The sequence below is a fragment of the Papaver somniferum genome, chromosome 8 (assembly GCF_003573695.1).
Source record: "Papaver somniferum cultivar HN1 chromosome 8, ASM357369v1, whole genome shotgun sequence".
In the NCBI taxonomy this organism is placed as follows: domain Eukaryota; kingdom Viridiplantae; phylum Streptophyta; class Magnoliopsida; order Ranunculales; family Papaveraceae; genus Papaver; species Papaver somniferum.
In genome coordinates, this window is record NC_039365.1 from 43,373,969 (window position 1) to 43,401,867 (window position 27,899).

Below are 27,899 nucleotides of genomic sequence, written 5' to 3' on the forward strand. Positions count from 1 at the left end.
GTACTTCCCTAGTATATTCGGAAGGCAAAAACACATTTAACTTCCGATTATGGTCGATTTAGGGTTCAGTAAAGAAAAAACCTTCTTCAATCGGTAGGAAACCTAAATTTTTAGCACCCGAATATGACCAATATTCTTATGGAATGAAGAATTCGACCACAATCTGAAGTTTAAAACAATAACTAAACTACCGAATCTGAGTAATAACCGAAAACTCTAAAATAAAATCATGGATTCGTCGAATTGAAGCAATGGAAACCAAAGAAATGGTAGAATCTTACCTAATCGGGGCCATTTGAAGTTGCTTGAGAGTTTGGCTATCAGAATCACCTACATCAGGGACTTCATCTTCTTCGTGTTCTTTGTGTTCATGAGTTGTAAAACCTCTTTATTACGGGCATGCAGTCCAATGTTTGGATCGTCACAGTGATAAACGTTTTTGGTTTTAGCTTTCTTACGTTCCTTATCTTTCATCTTTATAGAGAATAATCGATGATGATTCGATTCCGCGATTAACGATAACGATGTATTGAAGCGGAGTTGAACGAGGGGGAAAGTTTTCCTCTCTGCAACCGTAGGGGAAGAGGAGAGAAGAGGAGTTGAAGTTGAAGTTGAAAAGAAATGAAATGAATTTAGGCTGACATTGGTTTTATCGGTCAAACGATAGGTAGTTAATACAATCTCATTAGCTACCGATTTTTAAGTGACCCCAAATTTCAATTAAGAAAAATTCTATGAATTTTTAATTTCTCGAATTTCTTAACCGTTAGCTTAGACATTTTCTTTTTCGTCCGATTATATAGTAGCCCCAAATTTCAATATGGCAAAATTCTTAAGATTTCTTATTTCTATACTTTTAAAATCGGTAGCCACGTGAGGTACATGTTCCTACTGATTGTGATAGAATCCAGATAAGCGTTTGACACAAATTTATATTAATCGGTAGTATCTTTGAGTTACTTAACTCCCGAATCAATATTAACAATCGGACACAAAATGACTTCCGATTATGTAAGGGCATTAACGTATTCTACTAGCCTATAGGACATCTCTTAACGTTGTATATAGGTTGGGAATAAAAAAATCGCCCCTAATTCTTTTGGTGTCGCCCCTAAAAATGCCAGGTAAAAAAGTTTTCCCCAAAGATCCCGGTGTAAAGAAGGTGTAAGAAAACGGGAAGTAATAACGATGGCGAGCGAAGGCACCCAGAAAGAGCGAGAGAGAAAATTCCCGGCGTTCCATACTCCCGCTCTCTCTCCGTCTTTCTGTACAAAACTGACAATTCTCCCCCCTGAGAAACTATTTTCTTGGCTCAAATTTTTCTTTTAAGTAATTTTTTCTAGTTATTTGATTGTTGGAGGTAGCCACCACCATGGATACTCAAGAACAACAAATAGAAGATCATCCAGTAGAAGAACCAAGGAACGGTGATGATGATGATGATCAAACTTTAACATTAGCTCAACAATTAATCACCGAGATTATGTTATCTCCAACCAACCCTAACCCAAATGCCCTTCATGCTCTTGCTTCGTTGCTCGAGACTCAAGAATCCAGGTTATTTCCTCCCCCCTTCTCTCTCGCTTCTCTGATTATGTAATGCATGCCCTTGAATTGTTGAATAAACCTTGAAATTTATGTAGAAATGTGACGATTAAAGAAAACCCACGTAGTAATTTCTTAGTTTCTTAATTTCACAATTTTATGAAGAATTTTGGTCTTCTTTGGACGAATTGTTTCGTTGGGCTAGTCTAAATTGGTGGGGTTTTTAAGAAATTATGAATTTGCTTTACAGTAGTTTGCTTCCTTGAGATGAGACTAATTTTGTCATGTTATTGGTTATACGTGTACTTGCATGCAAATGCATGTGAAATTTTTGTTTGTAAATGTTTGATTCTTCTTAGTGTATGACAAGTATTGATTTGTTTGTATTTGGTTAAGGGTTCACATATGGTGATAAGGTTTGTTCTTGATATTGCTATTGTCATATTTATTATGTATTCCTAGTGGATTTTGCTATAAAAGTAGCTCGTGTGCAAGCAACTTGCAAGCTACCTTAGGTGTCTCCAATGTGGATTCTTGAACCACTTGGGGTCAATGGGGAATGGGATGGTGAATAGGGAAGTGAGTCCAAGTAGGTACCACTGCTATCTAAGGTGGCTTGCAGTGAGCTTGCAATCAGAGATTTTTTTCTAGGATTTCCCGATGAAAAGTGTAGAAGATAGTGTATACATACATACTGGGTCATGAATCTCATAATCGAATTCTTTAAAGAGGTGCATTGGTAGAAGATCTAGACAGCATATCCAAAGCCTGCTCAGTTTCAACTTAAAGGATTTGGAACTTATATTTACAATACAGAATTTTGAAAGAAACTGATTTTTGTATATTTGTTTTAATTTAACAGGTACTTGGAGGAGCATGGTCATTCCTCTCTCAGTAGTGGTCCTAGTGGAAGGGTTTCTCATAATATTGGAAGACTCGGAAACTTAATACGGGTTGGTGTAACTAGTTTTTCAACTCCTTAGTTATTACATTACTCTGTCTGGTTCAAGGATTTGCATGCTCGTCACTCGCATCGTGCTATACTCTAAAAGTGGCTTATGCCATTTTGGAATTCAGATATGCCCTGGCAGTTTGTGATGCAATTTCTGTTCTAAAGTTCTCTTTATTCTTATTCAGGAGGATCGTGATGAATTCTTTCAGTTGATATCTTCTAGATTTCTTTCTGAAACTAGATATTCAACCAGTGTTCAATCAGCAGCTGCAAGACTACTTCTCAGCTGTTCGTTGACATGGACGGTGAGTAATGTTTCGCATATTCTTTTTCGTTCAGTTTGAGGTTATTTTGGACTTAAATGTGGAAAATGTGATTTCTAAATTGAACTATACAGTATCCTCATAGTTTTGAAGACAATGTTACTGAGAACATAAAGAATTGGGCTGATGATGACAATTCAAGATTTTCTAATGATGAGTGTATTCAGAAGAATATTTCGGCAGAAGACAGACCAACAGATTCTGAAATGCTGAGGACCTATGCCACTGGACTTCTTTCTGTAATTTTAGCTGGGTATGCATCTTAACTGGAATGTCAAATTTACCAGTTCACATATATCCACTGCTTTTATTAGTAATATCAACATTTCTCTTCATGTTATATTTCTGTAATTTATGTTTTCAGAGGTGGTCAAGTGGTGGAAGATGTGCTGGCATCTGAACTGCCGGCCAAGCTTATGCGGTATCTTCGTCTCCAGGTTCTTGGGGAGATGAATACAAGTCAAAAAGAAGTTAGGTGTCCAACAGAGAATAAAATTGTGGCATGTATACGAGGGAGAGAGGACGGCCGGGGCAGGATCAGGCAAGTCTTGGATGCCACTCCTTTAGAGAGTCGAAAAATTGGTGATATGGGGTTAATTGATGATCAAATTGTCGAAAGGGGTTTTAATAAGATCCAAGTTCATGAAGACGAATGCTGGAATGATGACAGAGAGTTAATGACATCTCGAAAATTGGCTGCTGAAGCCTATTGTCAATACCCGATAGATGAAGATATCAGTGAGGAAAAATGGAACAATTGGGAGTTTCATGATGGGATTGAAAAATTCAATGAAAGGCACAGGGGAAGGGTAAGACTTAGAGGAAAAGGAAGGATTGTTGAAGGGGTTATAGATTCTGAAAGGGCTTTAAACTTGACATCTCCAGGTTTTGGAATACAACTGGGACAGGGGAGAAATAGCAGGGACAGAAATCTACTTAAGAATTCAGATACAAAAGATGAACCCGATGCTATGAAGCGTTCAAGCAAGGCAGATGCTGTTATCGGAATGAATGATGATTGCTTTGAAGTTTGCAAAGTTGGTACGAGGGATATAACTCAATGGGTAAAGAAAGCAACCAGAGCTGCTGAAGCCGAAACCACAGCAGCTAATCTGTCTGCAGAGGCTTTAAAATTTGCTGCTCTTGATGCTGCTGATCTTGTGAAAACCGCTGCTTTAGAGGTAAGCATTGGTTTTGGATCATCCTACTGTTACTTTCGTATTAGGTACTTCATTTTCAGCTAAGTAGTGAAATTTTTAATCAGGTATTCGAAAGATGAAGAATCTGGAGTTTTGACTGCTTCCAAAATGGCATGTGATACTGCTAATGCTACAGAGGTCTCAAGGTATGTTAAAACTTGTAGTTGTAGTCATTTGAGTTTCCCCATCTCCATCTACCGGCATTGCTTAAAATCTTACTTTTATCTGAATCAGGAATTCCAGCAATGTCAATGAGCATGCGATGAGCTCAAGATCCAGAGATTTAGAAAAAGATGTACATTTTGAAGGAATGTATATTTTGGATACCAATTCTCTTTCTCAGTTGAGACAAAAATACTGCATTCAGTGTCTTGACAACTTAGGAGGATATGTGGAGGTTCTGGGGCCTGTTTTGCATGAAAAGGGAGTTGATGTTTGTCTTGCTCTTCTTCAGAGAAGTTCTAAAGATAGAGAGCTATCAAAGACAATGGTACTTCTACCTGATTTACTAAAGCTAATATGTGCTGTAGGTGCACATCGAAAATTTTCGGCACAATTTGTGGACCGTGGTGGCATGCAATTGCTTCTTGCTGTACCTAGAGTTGCTCTTACCTTTTCTGGGCTTTCTTCATGCTTGCTTACTATCGGGTCTCCTCACGTAAGTGGTTGGGTTAGCTCTACAACTCCTCGAGTGCCCTGAAGATCAGGCCAATAAAAATTCTTCCATATTTTTCGTTGGGGCATTTGTATTCAGAGCGGTCCTTGATTGTTTTGATGCACTAGATGGGTTACAGAAATTCCTGAATGTACTAAATGCTGCTGTATCAGTACAGGAAGGAGGTAATTCTGGGGTTGTGGGCTTGTCTAACCCGGGATCATCTCAGAATGATCGATCACCAGCTGAGGTTTTGACTGCGTCAGAGAAGCAGGTAGCTTTTCACACGTGTAAGGCACTTCGGCAGTATTTCAGAGCACATCTTCTGTTGTTTGCGAATTCTATTCGTCCAAACAAGAATGATCTAACAGCAGCTCATAATATTCCTAGTGCTGGACCTGTAGACAAGCAGTTTGATACCAGCAATGAGGCTATGGACTCGGTGTTTCGTCAGATACAGCATGACCGTAAGCTTGGTCCTGCATTTGTGAACTCCTGGTGGCCTGTGGTGGAGAGATTTTTAGCTTATAATGGACATCTTACATTGCTGAAATTGTGGCAAGTATGATTTTAATAGATACCCCCCCTTATCTTTCTTTTTACCTTGTTTAATTATGATTAAGATTTCCCAAGTTTTCCCTAACCCTTTTCGTATCTTTCAGGCCCCACCTGCCGAACGCTATATGCATGACTTGGCTCTGTATGCGTTAGGTGTTCTTCATGTTGTTACACTGATACCAAATGGTCGAAAGTCAATCTTGGATGTTACTTTAAACAATAATCGTGTGGGTATGGAAGTTCTCTTGGATGCACTAAATGCTACTGGTTTTGTAGAGCCCGAGGTAAATACCTTGCAATTGAAATTGTTAGTAATCTTGATTTTCGAAAAGATACTTCGGAGGTTTTCTGATTTGTGCTTTGTGTTGACTCATTTTTGAGATGTCTTTGTTTGTTTTGTGCAGGTCATTATGGTAGCATTGAACATAATGGTTAATCTTGTGTGCCCTCCCCCCTCGATAAGCCATAAACCATTTTCTCAGTCTTCTGTTTGTAACTGTATGGAGCCTAGGAAAAGAATACCTGAAAGCAGTTTCTCAGAACAATTGGTTTCATCATCCTTCAATGGTGAATCGAGAGAGAGACTTGGGGAAGAACGTGACAATTCAGAAACAGTTTCACCTATTGTTGTTTCAGGAATAGTGGGAAATCGTAGATCATGTTTATATCCTGGGGCATGTTTTGGTCTGTTCGCTTCAAAAAGTGAACAAGTATATCATCAAGCAAGGGAAGCTGTTCGCGCCAACAATGGCATAAAGATTCTTTTGCACCTTCTCCGCGTTCGCATAGTCACCCCCACTGCTTCTGTTGGCCGTCTCCGTGTTCTTGCATGCCGGGTCGTGCTTGGTTTAGCTAGAGATGAAACAATCGCACACATCTTAACAAAGCTTCAGGTGAATAGTTATCGCCAATGTTTATCTTTATCTATATTATTACACAACAATCAGTATTATTAATTTTTTTTTCTAGCTGAAGTAACTTTCATGTTTTTTTTTTCCATATGCACCACCCACAGCAGGCATTTCCGACCGATGCCTGTTATATCATCTCATAGTAAATTGTCGAATTACATTGTTTTTCAAAACAGAAGATCTATGTATTAACTATTTATATCTTTTCTCTTTATTTATTGACGATGCGACCATGTGTGTTTGTTGTTTAAAATCATGGAGGTCAATTGGGTGGATTTCTTAGCTGTTACTCTGATGTTTTAGGTGGGGGAAATGTTGTCGGAATTAATTCGAGCGTCTGGAAATCAAACACCTGGAACAGAGCAGGCTAGATGGCAAGCTGAGCTTTATCAAGTGGCCATTGAGTTAATTGCAGTAAGCATCTTCATGGTTCACATACACAGTTCTTTTAAATAGTCTGAAGCCTACACTTACCCTTCTATATCTAGGGCTGACAACATCTACTGGTTGTTTCTAATCATTGTAGGTTGTGACAAATTCTGGCCATGCAAGTACATTAGCAACAACAGATGCTGCTGCACCTACCTTGAGGCGTATAGAAAGAGCAGCTATAGCGGCTGCCACTCCTATTACCTACCATTCCAGGTTACATTACAGCAGCTTCGTCATTCCAACAGCATCTTCTTATAATATAGATACACTTCTCTTTCCCCATTCTTAACTCATTGTCTCATCTTAATCATAGGGAACTGTTGCTCCTTATACATGAACACCTGCAGGCATCTGGCTTGACTAAGGCTGCTGATACACTTCTTAAGGAGGCTCAGTTGACACCTTTACCATCCTTGGCAGAGAGAACCCCTTCCTATACCAAACTTCTATTCAGGAAACTTCAGCAGTACAATTTCAATGGCCATCTGGGCGTGTCCCCGGTGGTTTTCTTTCCGCTGTATCAAATACTTCACAGGGTGACAAATCTTGCCATAATTTCGACTCTATGAGGCCTGTTGCAAAAAAGGCATCGGTTATTCCGTGTAATATCAACTCTGAGTCAAAAAGTCATGCTTCTACTCCGTCATCATCAGCTAACAAGAAATTAGGAGCACTGAAAACTTCATCGTCACCTACAGGGGTAGCTGAAACTTCATCTGGTTTTTCTTCTGCCAGTTGTATTTCAGATATGAAATCTCAATCCAAGGCTCCAAATATATTGCCGATAAAACGGAAGCTAGATTCAAGGGATAGTAGTTTGGAAAACCCAGGGAAGCGATTGGCAACTGGTGATAGTGGGTTTCAGTCCACTATATGTCAGACGGCCAGTATTGCCAGAAAGAGCAACTTATCAATGGACGTTACACCTGGTTGTCAACAAAATCAGGATGGTCAATTAGCACTTGATGGTTTTCATCCTGATTCTTTGAGGGAAAGTACTGCCACTGGTCATCTAGCTGACTCTGTCAAAGCAGAAAGAGTATCCCTAGATTCTCTTGTGGTGCAATATCTGAAGCAACAACATCGTCAGTGCCCAGCTCCTATTACTACTTTACCGCCCATCTCTCTCTTGCATCCACACGCGTGCCCCTAATCAAGATGCAGCCTCGATGCACCAACAAATGTAGTCGCGAGGTTAAGTACTCGTGAGTTCAGAAACAGTTTTGGTGAACGTTTCAGTCGTAGGGATCGCCAGTTTATCTACAGCAGATTCAGGCCATGGCGTAGTTATCGGGATGAATCTTCTCTTGTGACGTGCCAAACTTTTCTAGGGGATTTCTCTCAGACTGCAATTGGGTGTCACTCTGGTGAAGTCAGGATATTTGATTCAAACAGCTGTAATGTTGTGTTCCGCAGGCCACCAATCTCATGTGACACTTGTTTAATCTGCGGTATCAAGTGGGGCTCGATTGGTTCTTTCATCTGCTTCTCAAGATGTATGTTTGTGGGATGCTTCTTCACTCTCAGCTGGTCCCTTGCGTACATTTGAAGGATGCAAGGGAGCAAGATTTAGCACCTCTGGTACCTCATTTGCAGCCATATCTACACAATCATCCACACGTGAGGTTCTTCTGTATGATATTCAAACACACAATCTGCAGTTGAAGTTTTGTGATACCTCAACTGCTCCTTCAGCTCCTGGGAGGTGGCATATGCAGTACCCTGTACATTTTAGCTCTGAAGACAATTTGTTGTTGTGGAATGGGGTTTTATGGGACCGGCAGAGTTCTAGAGTTGTTAAATATTTTGATCAGTTCACAGATTATGGTGGTGGTGGATTTCATCCTGGTGGAAATGAGGTATGCTTTTAAACTACCCGATAACCTTGTTAGTTGAACATTTAGATTTCGGAGAAAGAAAAAAAGACTAAAGACACAATGAGCCCTCAGTTAATAGATATCTTGTGTTATGGTCCCTATATCCTTATTTCAGATGTTAGTTTTGCTTTCCTACTGGCTTTTTGATATGTCGCGTGATGTCCTTGTGTTTTTTGTTTTGTTTTGTTTTGTTTGAATACCTGTTAAATCCTTATTTCTGAAGCTCCACAATACTATTTGCTTACTGTTCTAGCTTTTCTGGGGTCATTGAGCACTCACTCTATCATTTGTTATTACAGGTTTGGTTGAGTGTTTTTTTGTTAGTGTGCTGAGATAGTCTGTAATGCTTTCACTTTCTTGTGAGTAACTACGTGGTAGTTACCTCGGATTTTGTATTATCTTTTGCCTATCAGTGCAATATTGTTGATCAAGCACAAACAAGAGATAATGAGGAACTTTCTGCCCCTACACAACTGAATAGCATGAGTTTTCTTAGATCATCTGACTTCCATGCGCCTAGTTTTTTTCTTTTTGTCCATTTGTTTATCATATATGATTTATTGAATTGTTATGTATACTCTACAGGTAATAATTAATTCAGAAGTTTGGGACCTTCGAAATTTCAAGCTCCTCCGGAGTGTGCCTTCCTTGGCCCAGACCACTATAACATTTAATGCTCGCGGGGATGTAATTTATGCGATTTTGAGGAGAAATCTAGATGACCTAATGTCAACAGTTCATGCACGTCGTATGAGGCACCCGCTCTTCGCTTCATTCCGTACTGTTGATGCTACAAACTACTCGGACATTGCGACAGTCCCTGTTGACCGGTGCATTCTTGACCTCGCCACAGAAGCAACTGATACTTTTGTTGGTGTGGCATCTATGGAAGACAATGACGAGATGTTTGCTACGGCCAAGCTTTATGAAATAGGTAGACGCGAACCACCATTGACGATTCTGATCCTGATGATTATCTAGAAAGTGAAGAAGATGATGATGAGAGTGACAACTTAGATGCCGGTGAAAACCCAACTTTAGGTCACGAACTAGACGGTGATGACTACGAAGAAGATGGCAGTGATGGCTACGAAGAAGATGGCAGTGATGATGGTACTGAAACTTACGAGGAAGATGGTGGTAGCCAATCTGCAGGGTCTGACAGTGAAGACAACTCAGAAGACGAGTGATTTGAAGAGGCAATTGGATTTTTGAAGTTCATTGAGTTCCATAATTGTTTGTCACATGCCATAGAAATTATATTGTTTACTTTCTCAGGTCCTATTTAGTTTCTTCATTTACATCCTAAATTGTATCAAGTCTAAAGATGATAACGGTGGGGAGATGTACATAAAAGAAAAATGCCCCCCCTCTTGTCATTCTTCCTTGTCCTGGAAATATAAGGCGATCATATATGATTTCGTTGTCTCCCTACAGAAGTCATCCATTCAAGCTATTGTACATTTTTGGTTGGTGCAATAGAAATTAATCTCAGTATCTGATCTTGACAGGTGAACGTGGTTTACAAGTTTTTGAATTAGTCAATTATTACTTGTACTAGAAATTTCTCTACCAAGTCTAGAATTTGTAAGACATCTCCAAACATAAAAACACCATTGGTCACTATTAACATCCAATTCACTATTAGTTGTTTGCATTTTACATACTTCAGGTAATTTCAATTCCTCGTAGAATCTGGTAACCTCTGCCGAGTCAGTAAGTTTTGTCCATCGGCAGGGACGGATCTAGGAAAAATAATTTTCCTTTTAAGGTCCGAGCTGGAAGTCTTGGTGAGTAGTAATCTTTTTTTTTTGGCTTGTGGACTGAAAAAACTACCTGGGCTAAAGCCCCTTTAACCCAGTTGTTGGTCCGTCCCTGTCCATCGGTTGTAAATATTATTTTTAAAAAACTGGACCACCGGTAGAACCAAATCTAAGATAAATGATTGAACGAAAACCCAATCCAAAAAACAGAAAGTCATCCTAGAAAATTTTAGTCTATTAAATCAGTGATACGCATGGCATGAAATTATTCCCAATTTTTTAACAGCTAATTGCACTTTTTTTTCTTTCTATTTTTCTTTCTGGCCTGTAGATGCCTAGTCCTACACCTAACCCCACGCAAATGGATAGACTCTTGCATTTCGAGCAGCAGCCATAGTGGAATACCGACGTAATCTGACTGACTGCTGACTGACTACCTGGCTTTCATATTATTTTTTTTATAAACAAACAGCCTGATGCCCTCAGACCAGAGTCAGATCCTCCATCACCACCACCACCACCCCACCGCTCTGATGAGTCAGCCTCCATCAAATTATTGTTTCTACCAATCATATATCAGTTTCAGTCCTTATTCACACACACCCCACTGATCTTCTTTGTCTTTGCCTTCCTTTAAAATCAAAAAATTTCTTCTGAAAATTAAAGATCTAAAAAATAGGAGATGAAGAAATCATCATTGGCTGGTTCAAATTCAAGACCAGCATCAGTATTACCACATAAAACCCAGAACCTTAGAGAAATCTATTTGATTGGTAAAAAGCTAGGTCAGGGTCAATTTGGTACAACCTATCTATGTACTGAGAAATCAAGTGGTAGTGAATATGCTTGTAAATCAATCCCAAAGAGGAAATTAATATGTAAAGAGGATTATGATGATGTGTGGAGAGAGATCCAGATAATGCATCATTTATCTGAACATAGTAATGTTGTAAGAATTAAAGGGGCTTATGAAGATTCTGTTTTTGTTCATATTGTTATGGAATTATGTGCTGGGGGTGAATTGTTTGATAGGATTGTAAGTAAAGGACATTATACTGAAAGGAAAGCTGCTGGTTTGTTGAAAACTATTGTGGGTGTTGTTGAAGCTTGTCATTCTCTTGGTGTTATGCATAGAGATCTTAAACCTGAGAATTTCTTGTTCTCTAATACTGATGAAGATGCTTCTCTTAAAGCTACTGATTTTGGTTTATCTGTCTTTTATAGACCAGGTTTGTTTCTGTCTTTTCATCATTTTTTTTCTTGATTTGTTTCTTTGATCTGATTCAAGCTTATGGTGTTCCCTTGGATTAATGTGTTTTTGACAGTCCTGTGATTCTTTATACGTGTTTTATGTACAAATGGGGCTCACCAGAATACTATATTGATTCATTCTGTGTCCAAGTTTGTGTTTTATGCTTTCTTTTAATGAGTACTTTCAAAAGGGTGTTTCATTAATTTGATCAATTTGAGTTCATTTGAGAGTTATGGAATTTTTAATCTCAAAAACTGTAGTCATTTGCTTTGAGGTTGTTAGCCAATAATCATTACTTGATACCAATCATTAGTTCTCGGAAGGTTATAAGTAATAAATTTTTGGTTTTATTATCTTAGTTTTATTTCCTGGTTCCACATAAATTAATGTGCTTGCATTAATAGTTCGATGTCAATTCCTCTTCATTTGGGGAGGGCTATGCACACTGGACGGTGTTGGATAACCTCAATGCATATGCCAACATGTTAGGTGCCTGAGGTTTGTGTAATGATCTTCACAACAAAGGCAAGGTCATTTGGTGGCGTATATGTTAGGGTTGTCAAACAACCCCCTCATGATAGATTCCCCTCTTCATATCTGTCCAAGTGTATCTTTTGCTATTCTTGACTGGTTGTGTGCCCTGGTCTTAATTTCTATTTCCAACTCCTTTGTGTACCTCTTCACATCTTTAAGCTTTTATTTGCATTCTTTTTGTGATGCAGGGGACAGTTTTAATGATGTTGTTGGAAGTCCCTATTATGTTGCACCTGAGGTGTTGCGCAAGTGTTATGGACCTGAAGCAGACGTATGGAGTGCTGGAGTTATATTGTACATCTTATTAAGTGGTGTTCCACCTTTTTGGGCAGGTATTTATTCGCATCTGCATGTGATGATGTATTATCGATAGCCATTTGCTATAATCTAAATGTGGCCCTTTTCTCTTTCCTTTTCTCCTTTCCGATATTAACTTTGCTCGACTTGTTGTTTCCAGAAACTGAGACGGGGATCTTCAGACAGATTTTACAAGGAAAGCTAGACTTTGAATCTGAACCATGGCCTGGAATCTCTGAAAGTGCCAAAGATCTTATACAAAAAATGCTTGAAAGGAACCCGAAGAAGCGATTGACAGCTCATGAAGTACTATGTGAGTATTAAGCACGAGAATAAATAAGTTGTTTGAAAGTAATAAGTTGTTTTCCTACTTTCAACAGAGCAAGGAATTATTAGCGGCTTATGCTTTTCTCTCGTTTTGATATAAAGTGGCTTTTCTGTATCAGGTCACCCGTGGATTGTGGATGAACATGTTGCACCTGACAAACCCCTGGACTCTGCTGTTTTATCACGTTTGAAGCAATTTACTGCTATGAATAAACTGAAGAAGATGGCATTGCGTGTAAGATATAGCCTTTTCTTTTATCAATTCTCTTTGCTATCTCCGTGAAAAAGTATCTGCTTCATTTTGACTTGCTTTTCTTGGGTTTGATTTTTTTTTTTTTTTGATCAGACTTGGGTTTGATTTTAGGCATTAGTTCTACATGTATAGAACTTGAAATATGTGGGTATTCTGATTGGTGAAACTCAAGAAATATCTACAATGTAGTTACGTTGTTGGATCATTACAAAGGAATATGTGATGGGACACTCTACTGCACACTAAAGATGGTTCACTTGCTCGATACTGAATTTCAAACCATCAAAATTAAAAACCAATAGTGCCTGCTTTCAGAATTTTATCTGTTCATGAACAGTAGATTGAATATAAAGAGGGGGACCATTTCCTTTTATTTGGAATTGGACAGGAATAGTCTAATTATGTTTGGATTAATTGATCTTGCATTTATGTGTCAAAGGGTATCATTTTCAATTCTATTTCGTTTTAGGCAAAATAATTGAGCATCCATTTGCATTTATCACTCATTTGCAATGCTTTGTTTTGCAGGTAATAGCAGAAAGTCTATCGGAGGAAGAAATTGGCGGTCTGAAAGAGTTGTTTAAAATGATTGACACTGATAACAGTGGGACAATAACTTTTGATGAGCTGAAAGAAGGCCTGAGAAAAGTGGGCTCCGAACTCATGGAACCTGAGATCAAGGCACTTATGGAGGCAGTGAGTATATACTGAATAGTCTTTTCTTTTAGTTATATGAATTATAGACTACGCTACGTAATTTTCCTAACTGTATATGCTTATGTCAACATTTGGAAACAACTATCCTTGTTCTTTCTTTTTCTCTGAATCCTTTTTTCCTTCTAGTTGCAAGATGGTTAATAGTTGATGGTTGCTGGTGAATCCTACTAGTCAAAAGTGAGGTTAGAACTGGCCCTTGGGGAATCCTAGCCTAGTCAAAAGTGAGGTTAGATCTGGCATTTGGGGAATCCTAGACTAGTCAAAAGTGAGGTTATATCTGGCACTTGGGGAATCCTTGGAAGGGGTTCAGAACTCAACCACATGATGCGAAGGAAACAAGCGGACTTCGTAGAATTGAACCCACAACCTTCTTTTGTGAATACAAACAACTCCGACTTAGTTAGTAGGTCATCCAGGGACTATGGGATTATCCATTGTTCTTTTAGGATTTGGATCTTCTAGAGAAAAAAGGGTACAAAAGCACCAACTTAACTACTAAGGGATTGGTTAACAACAGCATTTGTGCTCCACCTTAATTACGCTGATTTATATGTGAAAATGAATCTTACATGTGTACATTGCAGGCTGATGTCGACAACAGTGGAACCATAGATTATGGTGAATTTCTTGCTGCCACTGTGCACATAAACAAGATGGAGAGAGAGGAAAACCTAGTGTCCGCCTTTGCTTTCTTTGACAAGGATGGTAGTGGTTACATTACCATCGACGAACTTCAACAAGCTTGTGGTCAGTTTGGTCTAAGTGATATACACCTAGATGACATGATCAGAGAAATCGATCAAGACAATGTAAGTCCAAATCTTTCACCAACCGAGTCCAAGGGCGACCGAAAATATTCTCTTTTTAATTAGATAATATTGCTTTATGATCTCAAACTGACAGGGAATTACGTTTCTTTTACAGGATGGTCAGATTGATTACAGCGAGTTTGCTGCTATGATGAGAAGAGGTAATGGAGGAGTCGGAAGAAGAACAATGAGAACCAATCTGAACTTTGACTTGGGTGACGCATTAACAGGAAATGACTCTTGATAGTATACTGTAGGCTCTCATCTGGAAAGGTGTTTAGCTGCATTCAATCTCTTATTTCTTTTTGTAATGAGGGAGAACTGTTGATCATTCATGAAGTGTATTAGGCATTGAGCGAATATTTGATCTTCATAACGTAGTCCAGTTTCTCACCATACAGTTTATACTTCTCCTTCATTTGAAATTTAAGAATTTTGGAGAATTATGTAAAGGAGATTATTTTTTTTGTACTCGTATTTTTCTTTTTCAGATAAACAAGTATTAGCTTCTTTGTTGTGTCTTGCTTTGTTTTAACCTTCTAAATTCTTCCCCTAACGAATTCAGAATTCCAGTTTCCTTGAAATATGTAGGAGTGACCAGATTTTATCTTTATTTTTATTTTAGTTGAAAACTTCAAGTATTCTGACAGCCAAAGTTGAAATTAATATCTAAAAGTTCAAGTGGAAAATAATTGATCTGTAGCAAATTGATTTTCCCGAACATTTTACAGCAAGATTGTGACAGACCCATGAACTTAAACTGTACAGAAAGCTAGTCTGATCAGGCCATAGAGCATCCCAGCAACTATGGCTCAGGGGAAAAAGCTGGAAAACAATCAAATTTACATAAATATCAGGTTACCCCATTGACTAGGCCATGGTGCATCCCAATAGCTACAACTCGTGTGAAACATCTCGCCAGTGTGTAGCAATTTGTTTAAGGATGAATTTGGTTAGGGACTTTCTGACCATTTTCGTCGTGATCACACAGTCCATATATTTCTTCCAAAACCAATGTTGCTTCCAAACTCGTTCGTTCATATCATCAATCGGCACATTTTTTGTCTCTGGCAAGAAAAATACAACAAATAGTCCCATGACCAGAATCCAAGCCGCAAAGAAGAAGAAGATTGTGGCGCGCATATGACACATCATTGATAAGAATGCCTGGGCTATGACGAAAGTGAAGAACATGTTTGAACTAACTGCAAATGCAAAACCGGCGTTCTCGTCTCGAGAGGAAATGTTTCACTTGGAATCAACCAACCTAGTGGTCCCCATGACCACGCAAAGCTCATCACAAACAAACACACCAGCAAAACTACAACTATCGCTTCTATGTGGCCTAACGATCCAGTCGACTTCAAATCCGATAACAGAATTATCCCTATCACAGTTTGGGTGATGAACATCTGACAACAAGCTTGAAGAAGCAATGCTCTTCTGCCAAACTTGTCAACGGTTTTGATTGAGACCAATGTACTGAAAACATTCACAAGGCCTATGATAACTGACGATAATAGCGAAGCGTCGTTCTTAAAGCCAACGGTCTGGAACAGAACTGGGGCGTAGAACATAATTGCGTTAATTCCAGTAAACTGCTGGAATACTTGCATCAGCATACCAATAACTAGAGGTGGTCTACTCGAAGGTTGTGCTAGTTTCTTGAAGGGATTCTTGACTTGGTGAGCTAATTCACTAGCATGTACTATCTGATTGTATTCATTTTCAATTTCTTCAGTTCTTCGGATTTTTTGAAGAATGCTTCTTCCATTTTGCAACTGACCACGCTCGATTAAGCTTGTAGGTGTGTCAGGGATGACAAAAGAACCAAGAAAGAGCATGAAAGCAGGAACCCCGGCTAAACCCAAAGCTAGTCTCCAACCCCAGGGATGATACTCTGACACGAAGAAGTTTACAAGATTTGCGCACAAAATCCCAATGGTCACAAATAGCTGGAAAAGAATGTTTACAGCTCCTCGATAATTAAGGGGTGCAATTTCTGACAGAAACACTGGAACTGCTTCATTTCCAAAACCAACACCGAATCCAAGCAAAATTCTTCCGACGATCAACATAATAAGATTGTTAGCTGCAGCATTCAAGGCTACTCCTATCAAGTAGAAACCTGAAGCTACTAGCGTAGTTTGTTTGCGACCATATTTCGTGCAAACCTTTGACGCGAAACAAACTCGAGACAAGTGCAGCGAGGTACAATGAAGATGTGAACAATTGAACACGTTGATCATCGAATTTGCAGTAGTTGTCTTCTCTTGCAAACCGTTTCTTTGCATATACAGCTGGGAAAACTGCAGCAAGAAATCATCCATGGCTGTCACTCCACCCGAAATTTCGATGTCATAACCAAACATAAGACCTCCTACTGCAGCAATCAACCAACAGAAAACTATGAAAGGTTTTGAATAAAACTGCTTATCGTCTGCCATGCTTTCACCGCCGCCTTTTTTAGTCAGAAACAAATGAAGGCAAGAGCTGTAGGTATAGAGAGGTAATGGAGAGGATTGTAAAGATGTTTGAATAGAAAAGTATTCATTAAGCATTATTTATAGAGAGATTAAAGGATTGAAAATGGATAATTCGAAAGGATTAAGATTGGTAACAAGATTTTGTTAAAAATTATGTTGATGGAAATCTATTTTTGGTAAAAGATAAGGCGTTTTTTCATTTAAAGGGAACTAAGATTCTTAACTGTAAGTCAAATAACAGCTATTTTTTACTGGATAATCTACAAAATCTCGCTGCTTTTTGTTTCATCAAAAATGGATTTAGTTTGTTTAAGGTTGGTTACAGTAGAACTGTCAGAACACAGGTCTTAGAATGGATAACTTTTTTCCTTATTTGAAAATGAAGTGTCCATAACTAGGGAGTATGAGCTGAGGGTTCAAACATCTGTAAAGGGTTCAGATGGGTCATAGATCATAAGTTACAGGGAACTGCAAAAGGACATCTGAAAATTAAACAAAAGAATATCTGAAAATTAAACTAAAATAAATTTCACTACATAATTGAATGAATAAGATGAGTTTAAGCAACAACATTGATTGTTTCAGAATGTTTCTTGAGTAGTCAGTCTTCTGTCATTGGTCTTTTTTGCTTTGATCTGACATTCTGACATTGTTTCAGAATGCCTCTTGAGTAGTTTGTCATTGTTCTTTTTTCGTTTTTTTGTTTCGATCAGGCCTTCTGTGATTGCTTCGGAATGCTTCTTGAGTAGTTTGAAAACAAAGAAATTAGACTTAGAATTCCAAAACATTCCGATCTCATCATCAACTTCTAAATTCATGGCCTTCCTGAATTCAGACCATCCACCCTGAAATACATAGGAATTATTACTTTCCCACTTCCTGAATCTTAGTTTATGAGCCCTGCAAGTATCATATTCTCTGACTTCAACCTCGACATGATACCCATCCTCATATTTGAACATCTGCACATGTCTGACATCCCAATAAGAGAATATGAAATTCTCAACAGTATCATGAGGCAGAAGAAGTCTACATAAAGGACCAACATCACTCCGCTTAAGTTTTTTCTTGATTTCCCATGGACCATCATCTTCAAAGAGCGCTACAAGTAATCTTGGTACTCGATCATCATAATCGTATCTGTGGTCAAGGATGGGTACCATAGTTTTACATTCTTCAATATTTTCTTGCTCTTTTGGATTGTATTTGTTAACTAAGAATTGTCCGTATGCAAGAGATCTACTGAAAGTTGATGCCATCGATGGTACTAATTCTAATGCTGCTGATGCTGGTAATTCTGGTCTACTGAAAGTTGACGCCATGGCTGGTACTAATTCTAATGTTGTTGATGCCATCGCTGGTGCTAATTCTAATGCTGCTGATACCATCGCTGGTACTAATTCTAATGCTGCCATTTGAAAGAAGAAATAAAATCTTGCAAGAATTTATGTAAAGGAAGTTTTGCAGAGAGAAGTGAGAATAGATTATGATGAATGGTATGGCCAGGGAGGGTTGAGTTTATATATAGCTTTATGCGCTCGTCATATGCTCGGAAAAGGAAACTGGTTTCTATTTGGAAAGGGTTTAGCCCTTAGCCTGGAAACGTTCTTCAGTTTCTATTTCTAGTAGTCAGACAAGAGATCTGGACGCTCTGCGGATAGGCGATTATTGAGTCAACCCAGTTCTTCAAATCGGTTTTCAAAATCTGATGATTTCTTCCTTTCTATGATTGGATTTTACAGCTCAATCCATTTGAGAAAAAAGAGAATTTGATCTTTTCCTTCTTTTATTTTTTACAAATTTTGACCAGTTGAACGGATTCCATCCAAAATAGTTATCTCAGTCAATATCTCGTATGGTGATATATCGTGGAGGGGCTGATACGACGAAAATACCCTTTCTACGTCACTAACAAAAGATGGGTTTTGGCTTGGAGTTTGAGTCCATGGAGTTTTTGACAGAGATTTTGAAGCCGTAGAAAAAGGGAGGGAATCGATTGAGCAGTAACAATGGAATTGGGATGTATTCGGATCTGTTCTGTCAGTGAATTGATTAGTAAAATAAGAATAAAGGGTCTTGCTGGTGGATTGAAGTTTGGTTGGAAACAAGAACAGATAGATATTGATGCTGTTTCGCGTGAAGATGATGAAAATTAAGGAAAATTGGTTCAGAGAAGGTAACTGTATGCAGGGTTGGAGTTTGGCTAGTGATTTTGTGGTGATCAAACAGGGAAGACAGGAGAGGTTTCTGTTGAAGATGGTGATTCATTGGAAAAGATGCTGATGCTGAGTTGTTTCAAAAAAATTTAAGAATAATTGAATGGTTTGTATGATTGCAATGCAGGGAAGGAGATTAACCGGTTTTGAGAGCAACAACAACTATGTTATCTGTCTGAACACAAAAATGCACATCATATGGTTGTTCAAATATCTGAATGGTTTATTCACTATCAAAATTTGTTAGTCTTGTCATGGCTCGACGCAGTGGTGAATGAGTGAGTCTTGGACAGGATTCTGTGGCTACCAAACATGAAGAAATTGAACTATTGGCCAGCTAGCTATGGCTCGAATGGTTATCAAGAACATATCGGAAGTGGCATGAGACTGTGATCAGTATCTGAAGGTGGTTTTGAGTTGAGTTTTGCCGAGAAGTGGCCTGAGACCGTGATTAAGAAAATGGTGCTGATAATGGACGAGCTTAGATTACTTTTAATATATGAATTAAGTTAGTAAAGAACAAGGAAGAAATGGGTTAAACTAGTGGTGGTTTTGGTTACGGAATTGTCATGATTTTCCAGCCGGAAAAAAACAGTGAAGAACATCAACTCCTGCCATTGATTTTGGTAGTGAAGGATGGGGTTAAATGAAGTTTTTGAAGTTCAGAGAAACAAGGAAGTTGGGTTATGACTTGATTCGAATTTGAGAATGTCTAGGTAAGAGTTTTGAAGAGGGAAACCATGTGAAAAACTGAACCTATTGCCGAGGGAAGAAGATTTATTCCTTCCATTGATGTTTGAAGAGATTAATGTGTATTTTATAGGTTTGAATGAATTAGAAATGAGAGTTATTGTGGAATTGAATTACATTGTAGGGAAGGAGATAGAATCCGGCCTTAGAAATCAAGAGAGGTTTCATCAATGAAGCATCAGCAAAACGCGCACGAGTTGCTTGTTAGAATGCCTGAACCGCACGGCTCTTGTTTCAGCCTCAACTGATAGTCAGTTAGATACTGCTTCTAACAGATAACTGCGTAAGGTCCGAGAGAATTCAAAGGAAGAAAGGAAATGAGTCAGGGGTTAGAGTTAGTCACAGTTTTGGGCAAGCTTTTTTTTGGCTAAAATTCAGTTAAAATGAGTCTGATGTTGCCGGTGATATTGCTGATGAACAGAAAAGATATAAAGGTGATACAGTTTATACAAGACTAGGAAACAAGGTCTCTATCTGATTCGAACTTCAACAAGGGAATTGAGTTATACAAGAAGAACACAGCCGAAGAAAGAGAACTCTAACATCCCCTCTACGACTGCTATCACCACATCCAACACAGAGGAGAAAGGGAGATATAGTTAGAGTATATGTTGTGCTTGATGAATAATTGCTAGGTCAAGAGATGGGTGTTGCCGCTAGTTATGGGTTTGAAGAATTACAAGTCACGACTCTTACACACTTGCAACTCGGACCAACGAGCAGAGTCAGGCTAGCTAACTCGGTATGATATGAAAAAAAATAGTGACACAGACTTAAACCAACGATTCAAAGGACTATTAGGTCTTTTTAGGTCCACTTAACTGGGCTAACTTTCCATCCATCGTTTTTGGTCAAAACTAGCCTAATTTTGTAAGAAATAAAAAAATTGGCCTAATTTTGTAAACCATAAAAAAAACAGGCCTATTTTTGTAAAAACTCCTTTAAAAATTTTCATGAAAAATAAGTTTCATTCTTAAAACTACCATGTCTAAGTAATCTTTTGAATTCAATCCCCGTAAAAACAAAAATCGTAATCATCGATCCTTGTTTTTCGGAACTTCTCTTTCATGGCGATTTCGATCTCTGAAGAGCTCAGCCTTCTAATCGATCAATCCTTAGGGATTGTATCAGTTTAGAAGTGTGCTATTCTGAACTTCTCCGCCGTCTAAGGACGGATCTTTGATCCTTGCCCTTGGGGCCGGGATTTATTGGGTAGTGGAGTCTCTTCTCACCATTGTTTTTTCTTCGTTTTTATTTCCTTCTCACCATGTCTTTTTCTTCTTCTATCATCCTGAAAACGAAATCTTTTGAGTTATCATGGACTCTAAAAGGTAAGCTCAGAGATTTAAAAGTTCTAGGAGGGACACAGTAATTGGATCTTTCTTCCAGAAAAGTCATTATCGTGGGTCATTCAAACAACTATGGAAGTTGTACAAGGTTTTTCTAAAGGGAAACAAAGATGGTCTCAAATATTTAACCAAACAGTAATTCTTCTTGAACGTTTACACAACAATAACGGCATTTTTTTGAAGATTTCTACTACTAATCCTCCATCAGATTCAAGACAGAGATTTGTTTGCATTCCTAGTGGTTTTGAAGGTTCTATCTAGAAAACTTTTTGGTCTTCTGTATCGAAGAATAATTCCATGGTTCGTAATTATCCTTCTTCCATCAGATTGCAATCCATAAAGATTTTCCTGTTCTCCCTCAACAGACAAACTTATTGTCCTCAGCTTGCGAAAATCCTACTTCATTGGGTAATCATTTTGGTTGGAACAAGGTCGCTGCTGGTATATCAAAACATTTTCATTAGAAAGGTAAACTTACCTTACGAAGCATCAATGCAAAATTAGCATTCTTCCAAGCTAAAAACATTGAGGAATTTAATCTCTTCAATAAGGAACATTCGTTCAATATAGGGAAAACATCAGTTCTAATTCGTCATTGGAAGAAAGAAGATTCTTTCATTATCAAGGATCTTTCTTTCAAAGACTCTCACTGGTTGGGTCTAAGAGGATTACCATTTCAATACTGGATTTCTGATCACCTAAATGCAATTTTTAGTCCATGGGGAAAGGTAGTAGAAATTCACTCTTCAACTACCAATTTCTCAAAATTAAACAGTTGTAAGATCAACGTCCAAGGTAATGTAAAAAATATTCGAGTGACGATTGAATATCAATGAATGTGGTTAAGTGTGGAATGGTTTCAATACCAATTCCCATCTTCAGATAAAATCATCAAAAATGGTGTTCTTGGAAAACAGCTCAGATATGAGATTGTCGCGCTTGATGATAATGGTCAACAGATCCCGAAATCTACTCATTCTCAGATACTCAGACACACACAGCTGGCCCATCTGGTATCATGTCGGAAAATAAGTTTGAATAGTCAAATTTTAATTCAGCTAATCTTTCGGAGGGAAACTTTTCAACTGATAAGGTTTTAGATACGCCTCAAGCTGGGTTAGGGGATGACCACATTCCTAATAATGATATTCCAACGGTGAGTGACTATGAATGTGGTTTAATGGATAGGATTGAAAATCTACATCCTTGGATCAAAGTTCGGAGAAAGAGGAAAAAGGGTAAGAGCCATGATTTGGGCCAGATGGCAGGGTGTGGCCCGGAAAGAGTTTTTAACTCAGTGCCAGCCCAAGACTCTACAAACCCAATTTCTTCAGATCATTATTTGGGCCAGTTGGCAGGGTGTTGTTTGTCTACTGATTTGTATTCAAATTTCGTCCCGGAGAGAGTTATTGATAACTCGGAGCCTGCCCAAGATCCATCTCACTCAGATCCTGAATAATTTTCCACTTTTGTATTCAAATGTCAGACATTGCAACGGCTACTCCAATTATCCAATCATCGCCTAACTCACTTAATAAAGAAGAGATAAAGAATTTGGTAGAGTATCATGTCTCTTTCAATCATCTCCTGAGCATTAATGGGGACAACACTCAAGAGAGAACTCTCTGTAAAAAAAAGTTATTGGGTTTAAAGAAATCTGATGAAGAAAAAGTCCTCAATCAAGTTTTCGAACTTGATGGAATGTTCAATTTCAATTCGCTTTCTGATGATGCGAACTGGATTGAAGAAGAAGAGGGAGATATTACTAATTCTCCAGGTGAAATTATTCCTTCATCCAATTCTCCTAATTCTATTCCAATTGTTGGTGTTTCTTCTCGGGCTATGTCTATCTCCAATGGATCTTAAAATCATGATATGGAACATTAGAGGTCTAGGGGATGATGTAAAGGTTACGCCTTTAAGAAATACTATTAGGAAAAATAAGGTATCAATTTGTGCTATTCAAGAAACAAAAATGGAGCACATTGAGGCTTCTACCATGAGATCAATTTGGGGTAGTAGCAATTATGGTTCTTTATTTCTTCCTTCTTGTGGACGTTCTGGAGGAATTCTAGTTCTGTGGGATGATTCTCTAGTGGAAATGGAATATTCTCTTTTGAGAGCATTTTCAATTTCAATAAAGTTCAAAAATCTGGGGAACAATTTCACTTGGATCTTTACAGCGGTTTATGGTGCTTCTGACCCAAAAGACTATGAACAATTTTGGCTTGAATTAAGGGACATCACAATTATTTTTGAAGATCCGTGGCTGGCAGGTGGAGTTTGGAATGATATTCTCAATCAAGATGAGAGGAATTACTCTGGTGCTTGTATCACAAATAGAAGGAATTTTCAAAAATTTCTAAATGCCTGTAAGCTGATAGATTTGCAAATGTCCAGAGGGAGATTTACTTGGACAAACTGTCAAAATCCGCCTATTTTAAGTAGGTTGGATAGATTTCTATGCAATGCAGAGTGGGAAGAAAGATGTCCTAATGTGGTGCAATACAGACTAAAAAGACCTGTCTCTGATCATGCACCTGTCCTCATAGTCTGCAATGATGGTAACTCCACTAAACCTCCTTTCAGATTTGAGAATTACTACTTATCAAATCCTCAATTTTTGGATGATATAAATATTTGGTGGTCTAATATGACCTTTGTGGGTAAACCAAGTTTTATCTTAGCAAAATAACTGCAGTCTTTAAAAAAATTTATAAAAATGGGGTAGAGAGACTTATGGCTCTCTTCAAGCAGAAGTTGATAATCTTGAAGATTTAATTGATGTCTATGACAGTCTGGAGGAAATTATTGGTTTAGATGCAGATGATTATACAGCTAGAGAAGTTACAAGGGTGAAACATAAAAAATGCTTCTCTTAATCTAGCCAGAAAATGGCATGCAAGGTCAAAAGGGAAATGGATGGCTAATGGTGAAAGGAATTCTAAATTATTTCATAAATATGCTTCTTTCAAACACAAAAAAGATAATATTAATTCCCTTTTGATAGATGGTGTAATGTGTCATGATAGAAAGCTCATCAGTGAAGAAGAAAAAAACTATAACTCTAAGCTGTTTCAAGAAGAAGACTCTTACAGGCCAAGTTTTGATGATTTGCAAATGCCTTCAATTTCCAGTCAGCAAAGTATTCTTCTTGAGAAGCCTTTTGATGAAGCTGAAGTTAGGAATGTAATTATGCATTTTGGAAACAACAAATCTCCTGGACCAGATGGATATACTATGGAGTTTTTCAAAGCTACATGGGAGATTTTAAAAGAAGACATTATGAGAGTCATAAAGGAGTTTGAAAGTGTTGGCACTCTAGACTGGAGGCCAGATTGTACTAATATCATTCTTCTTCCAAAATGTGATGGTGCAGTTAATTTGTGCAATTATAGGACAATTAGTCTTATTGGAGGAGTATACAAAATCATTTCTAAATTGTTGGTTGAAAGACTCAAAGTGGTAATTCCTACTATCACTTCTGAGTTTCAAGGTGCATTTGTTGATAATAGGCAAATTACAGATGGCATTCTAATTGCCTCAGAGCTAATTGATGCAAGAGAAAGATCTGAGGTTCCTGGGATGGTGGTAAAAGTGGATTTTTCTAAAGCTTTTGACAACTTAAGTTGGTCTTGTCTAGACACAACAATGCAAAGATTTGGTTTTGGAAATATCTGGAGAAACTGGATAAAATGGTATATTTCTAGTGTTAGATTCTCAACTTTAGTCAATGGCCATGCTTATAAACTGTTTAGGAGTGGGAAAGGGGTGAGGCAAGGAGATACCATTTCTCCATTTCTTTTCATCAGGGTGGTTGAAGTAATCTCTTTAATGATCAAGAAAGCAGCTGCATTTAATCTTATTTTTGGCTTTACGCCTTCTCAATAAGGTAACATCATTAATCATCTTCAATTTACTGATGATTTAATCGTGTTTCTAGATGACAGTACTGAACAAATTCGTAATATGAAGAACATACTTCTTGCTTTTGAATTGATTTCTGGACTGAAAGCCAATTTCAGTAAAAGTGCAATTGTTGAAGTAAGAAATGCTCATCATGCTACTCAATGTGCTGAGATTTTTGGCTGCCAGAAGTTGTCTTTCCCCATAAAATACTTGGGTATTCCTTTGGGTAGAAAATCAAGAGCAATGGATGTTTGGGATGAAATTCTTCAAAAATTTCAACAAAGGCTAAATACGTGGCAGAGGAAAAATTTATCCAAAGGAGGAAGACTTATGCTCATAAATCATGTTCTATCCAGCTTACCTATATACTACCTTTCTTTATTTCAATTTCCTGCTGATGTTGAAAAGAAGATGGAAAGAATAATGAGACAATTCTTATGGGGTTCTTCCAATTCTGTGAAGAATAAAAGTTGGGTTGCATGGGATAATGTCAATCTGCCAAAAAGCAAAGGGGGAGTAGGTATCAAAAAGTTAAGGCTAATGAACAAGGCTCTCTATGCAAAGTGGATTTGGAGGTATGGCAAAGAGAAAAAAGCTCTTTGAAGGACAATAGTTCATCAAAAATTTGGAGGTAATAAAAATGCTTTTCATCCTAATTCTTCTAAGAATCCTATAGGAAAAAGTCTTTGGGCGGGTATTTTGAAAAACAAGGATTTTGTTATGCAGAACACTGACATTCAGTTACAAAATGGAGATAGTTGCCTGTTTTGGAAAGACTACTGGGTAAGTGATCAAACTCTCAGTTTTTCTTTTCCTAACTTATTCAAACTGTCTAAGAACAAGGATGCTACTGTCAAAGATATGGTTTCTTTCACAAATGTCAGTGCTGCTTGGAATTTCAATTTTAGTAGAAATCTGAAGAATGGTGAAATAAATGAATTCTCTCAACTATTAACTTTGTTGAAAGATCCCTCATCTCTTACTAATAATTCAGATAATAGGATATGGAGACCTGCAACAAATTTTTCAGTATCTAGCTGTTACTCTCAGTTAGAAGAAGGTGGAGTTTTGATTTTTCCTCACAAGACCCTTTGGAATCCAAGAATCCCTCAAAAGGTATTATTTTTCACTTGGACTCTTTGTTATAATGCAGCTCCAACTATGGATAAACTTAAGAATAGGATTATAACCAATGGATTTATCTTATGTAAGAAAGCAGCTGAATCAAATGGTCACTTATTTTTTCACTGTGAAGAAATCAGAACCATTTGGAATTTTTTCCTTAATTGCTTTGGAGTTCATCTTGTTTTTCCAAACTCAGTCAGGTCTTTCATCTGGGAATGGAGAAGAAGAAAAATGAGAGCTAAGAAATGGCAAATTTGGGACTTACTGCCTTTTGCAATTTGGTGGATCGTTTGGTTAGAAAGAAACAACAGAATTTTCCCGGGGAAGTATAAATCTACATAGACTCTCATTGATGATATCAAATGCTTAATTTTCAACTGGGTTGTAGCTTCAAAATTGCAGATCTTTCATGGTCTTTCTATTGATCTGGTGATTAGGAACTAGCATGCTGCCATTATGTAACTACTATTAGCTTTGCTAGTTTTGATTTCCCTTGTATTTTCCTTAGTGTATTCACTCTTTGTGAAACGCACTATTTTCATCAATAAAATTTTCCCTTTTTGAGTCAAAAAAAAAAAACTAATCTTTTTATACCTGTTTTGCAGTTTTCAAGTAGTGTTTCGGTGGTGTTCCAGTGGTGGTTTTCCGGAACAGTGGTGTAGGGGAATTTCAATCTTCCCTGGAATAGTGATAATTTCTCATATGTCATGGATAAATTCAAGTTCTCAAAGAGTGGTGTAAGAAAATTCGCAGTGGTGGTTTTGCTATTTTTTTGTCCTTATATATGATGCACAAATCAGTAGGATTTGCTATCACCCATAGATTTCGATTATCACAAGATCTTACTTACAAAAACTGGAATCAAGATCATCTCTATATAGTTTCAGAAGATTAAGGGGCAAAACCGGTAAATCACTAAGGGAAAGAGCGCAATCTCTGGAAATAAAAATTGTGAATGTTCAGTTACATTTCTTAGAGTCAATATCTTCTCCGAAATTTCTTGGTAAAAATTGGGGAGAAGAATCTGGAAAATGGAATAAGTTTGGTAGGTGGTTATGGCTCAAGTCAAACCCTAAACCTAATTTAGGCTATAAAAAGTTCAAGAAGAAGAGTTTCTCAAACCACTCACAAAAACAATCTCAAAGCAGAAAACTCATTAGGAAAATGGCACAACAAAACAATATGCAACTAGATGCTCTCTCCAGGAGGATGAAAGAAACCAACCTCAACCTAGATCAACTCAGAAATGCAAGAAGTAGTCTCATCTCGGCGGGGGAAATTGATGCAACAGCTACCAAATGGAATAACTGTCTTATAGGCAAGATAGTTCACAAAGATGAATATGATGATGTGCTGAGGGAGGTGAATATCATTTGAAGAAGGTACAAGAAAATTGAAGTTAGTACAATGGGTCGTAACCTATTTGTCTTCAAGTTTAAGACAAACGAGGATATGAAAGAGGTGTATAAGAGAGTTCCTTGGGTCATCAACTTCATGCTGGTTGTACTTCAGGAATATGATAACTCAATTCCGCTGGAAAACTACAAGTTCACTCACCAAATTTTCTCAGTAATTCTTCATAATCTTGCTCTTGAGCACATTGATCAGGGAATTGATATTGGCCAAAAGGTTGAAGTAGGGGGAGGAAAAGTGTAACACC

The 27,899-nt window shown here is 37.9% G+C and overlaps 1 protein-coding gene and 2 pseudogenes across 1 annotated transcript; 2 read left to right on the plus strand and 1 right to left on the minus strand.

Annotated features, from left to right (window-relative positions):
* Positions 1-1,237: 1,237 nt before the first annotated feature.
* On the plus strand, positions 1,238-9,941 carry LOC113306811 (annotated as a pseudogene).
* A 742-nt stretch (positions 9,942-10,683) lies between these two features.
* LOC113306812 (calcium-dependent protein kinase 28-like) lies at positions 10,684-14,916 on the plus strand. Its single transcript, XM_026555729.1, has 7 exons — positions 10,684-11,444; positions 12,190-12,333; positions 12,459-12,611; positions 12,745-12,860; positions 13,407-13,574; positions 14,180-14,404; positions 14,520-14,916. Exons 1-7 carry the CDS (start codon positions 10,898-10,900, stop codon positions 14,646-14,648), a joined length of 1,482 nt encoding a protein of 493 aa, XP_026411514.1. The 5' UTR covers positions 10,684-10,897; the 3' UTR covers positions 14,649-14,916.
* Positions 14,917-15,298: 382 nt separating this feature from the next.
* On the minus strand, positions 15,299-16,965 carry LOC113305502 (annotated as a pseudogene).
* Positions 16,966-27,899: the final 10,934 nt, after the last annotated feature.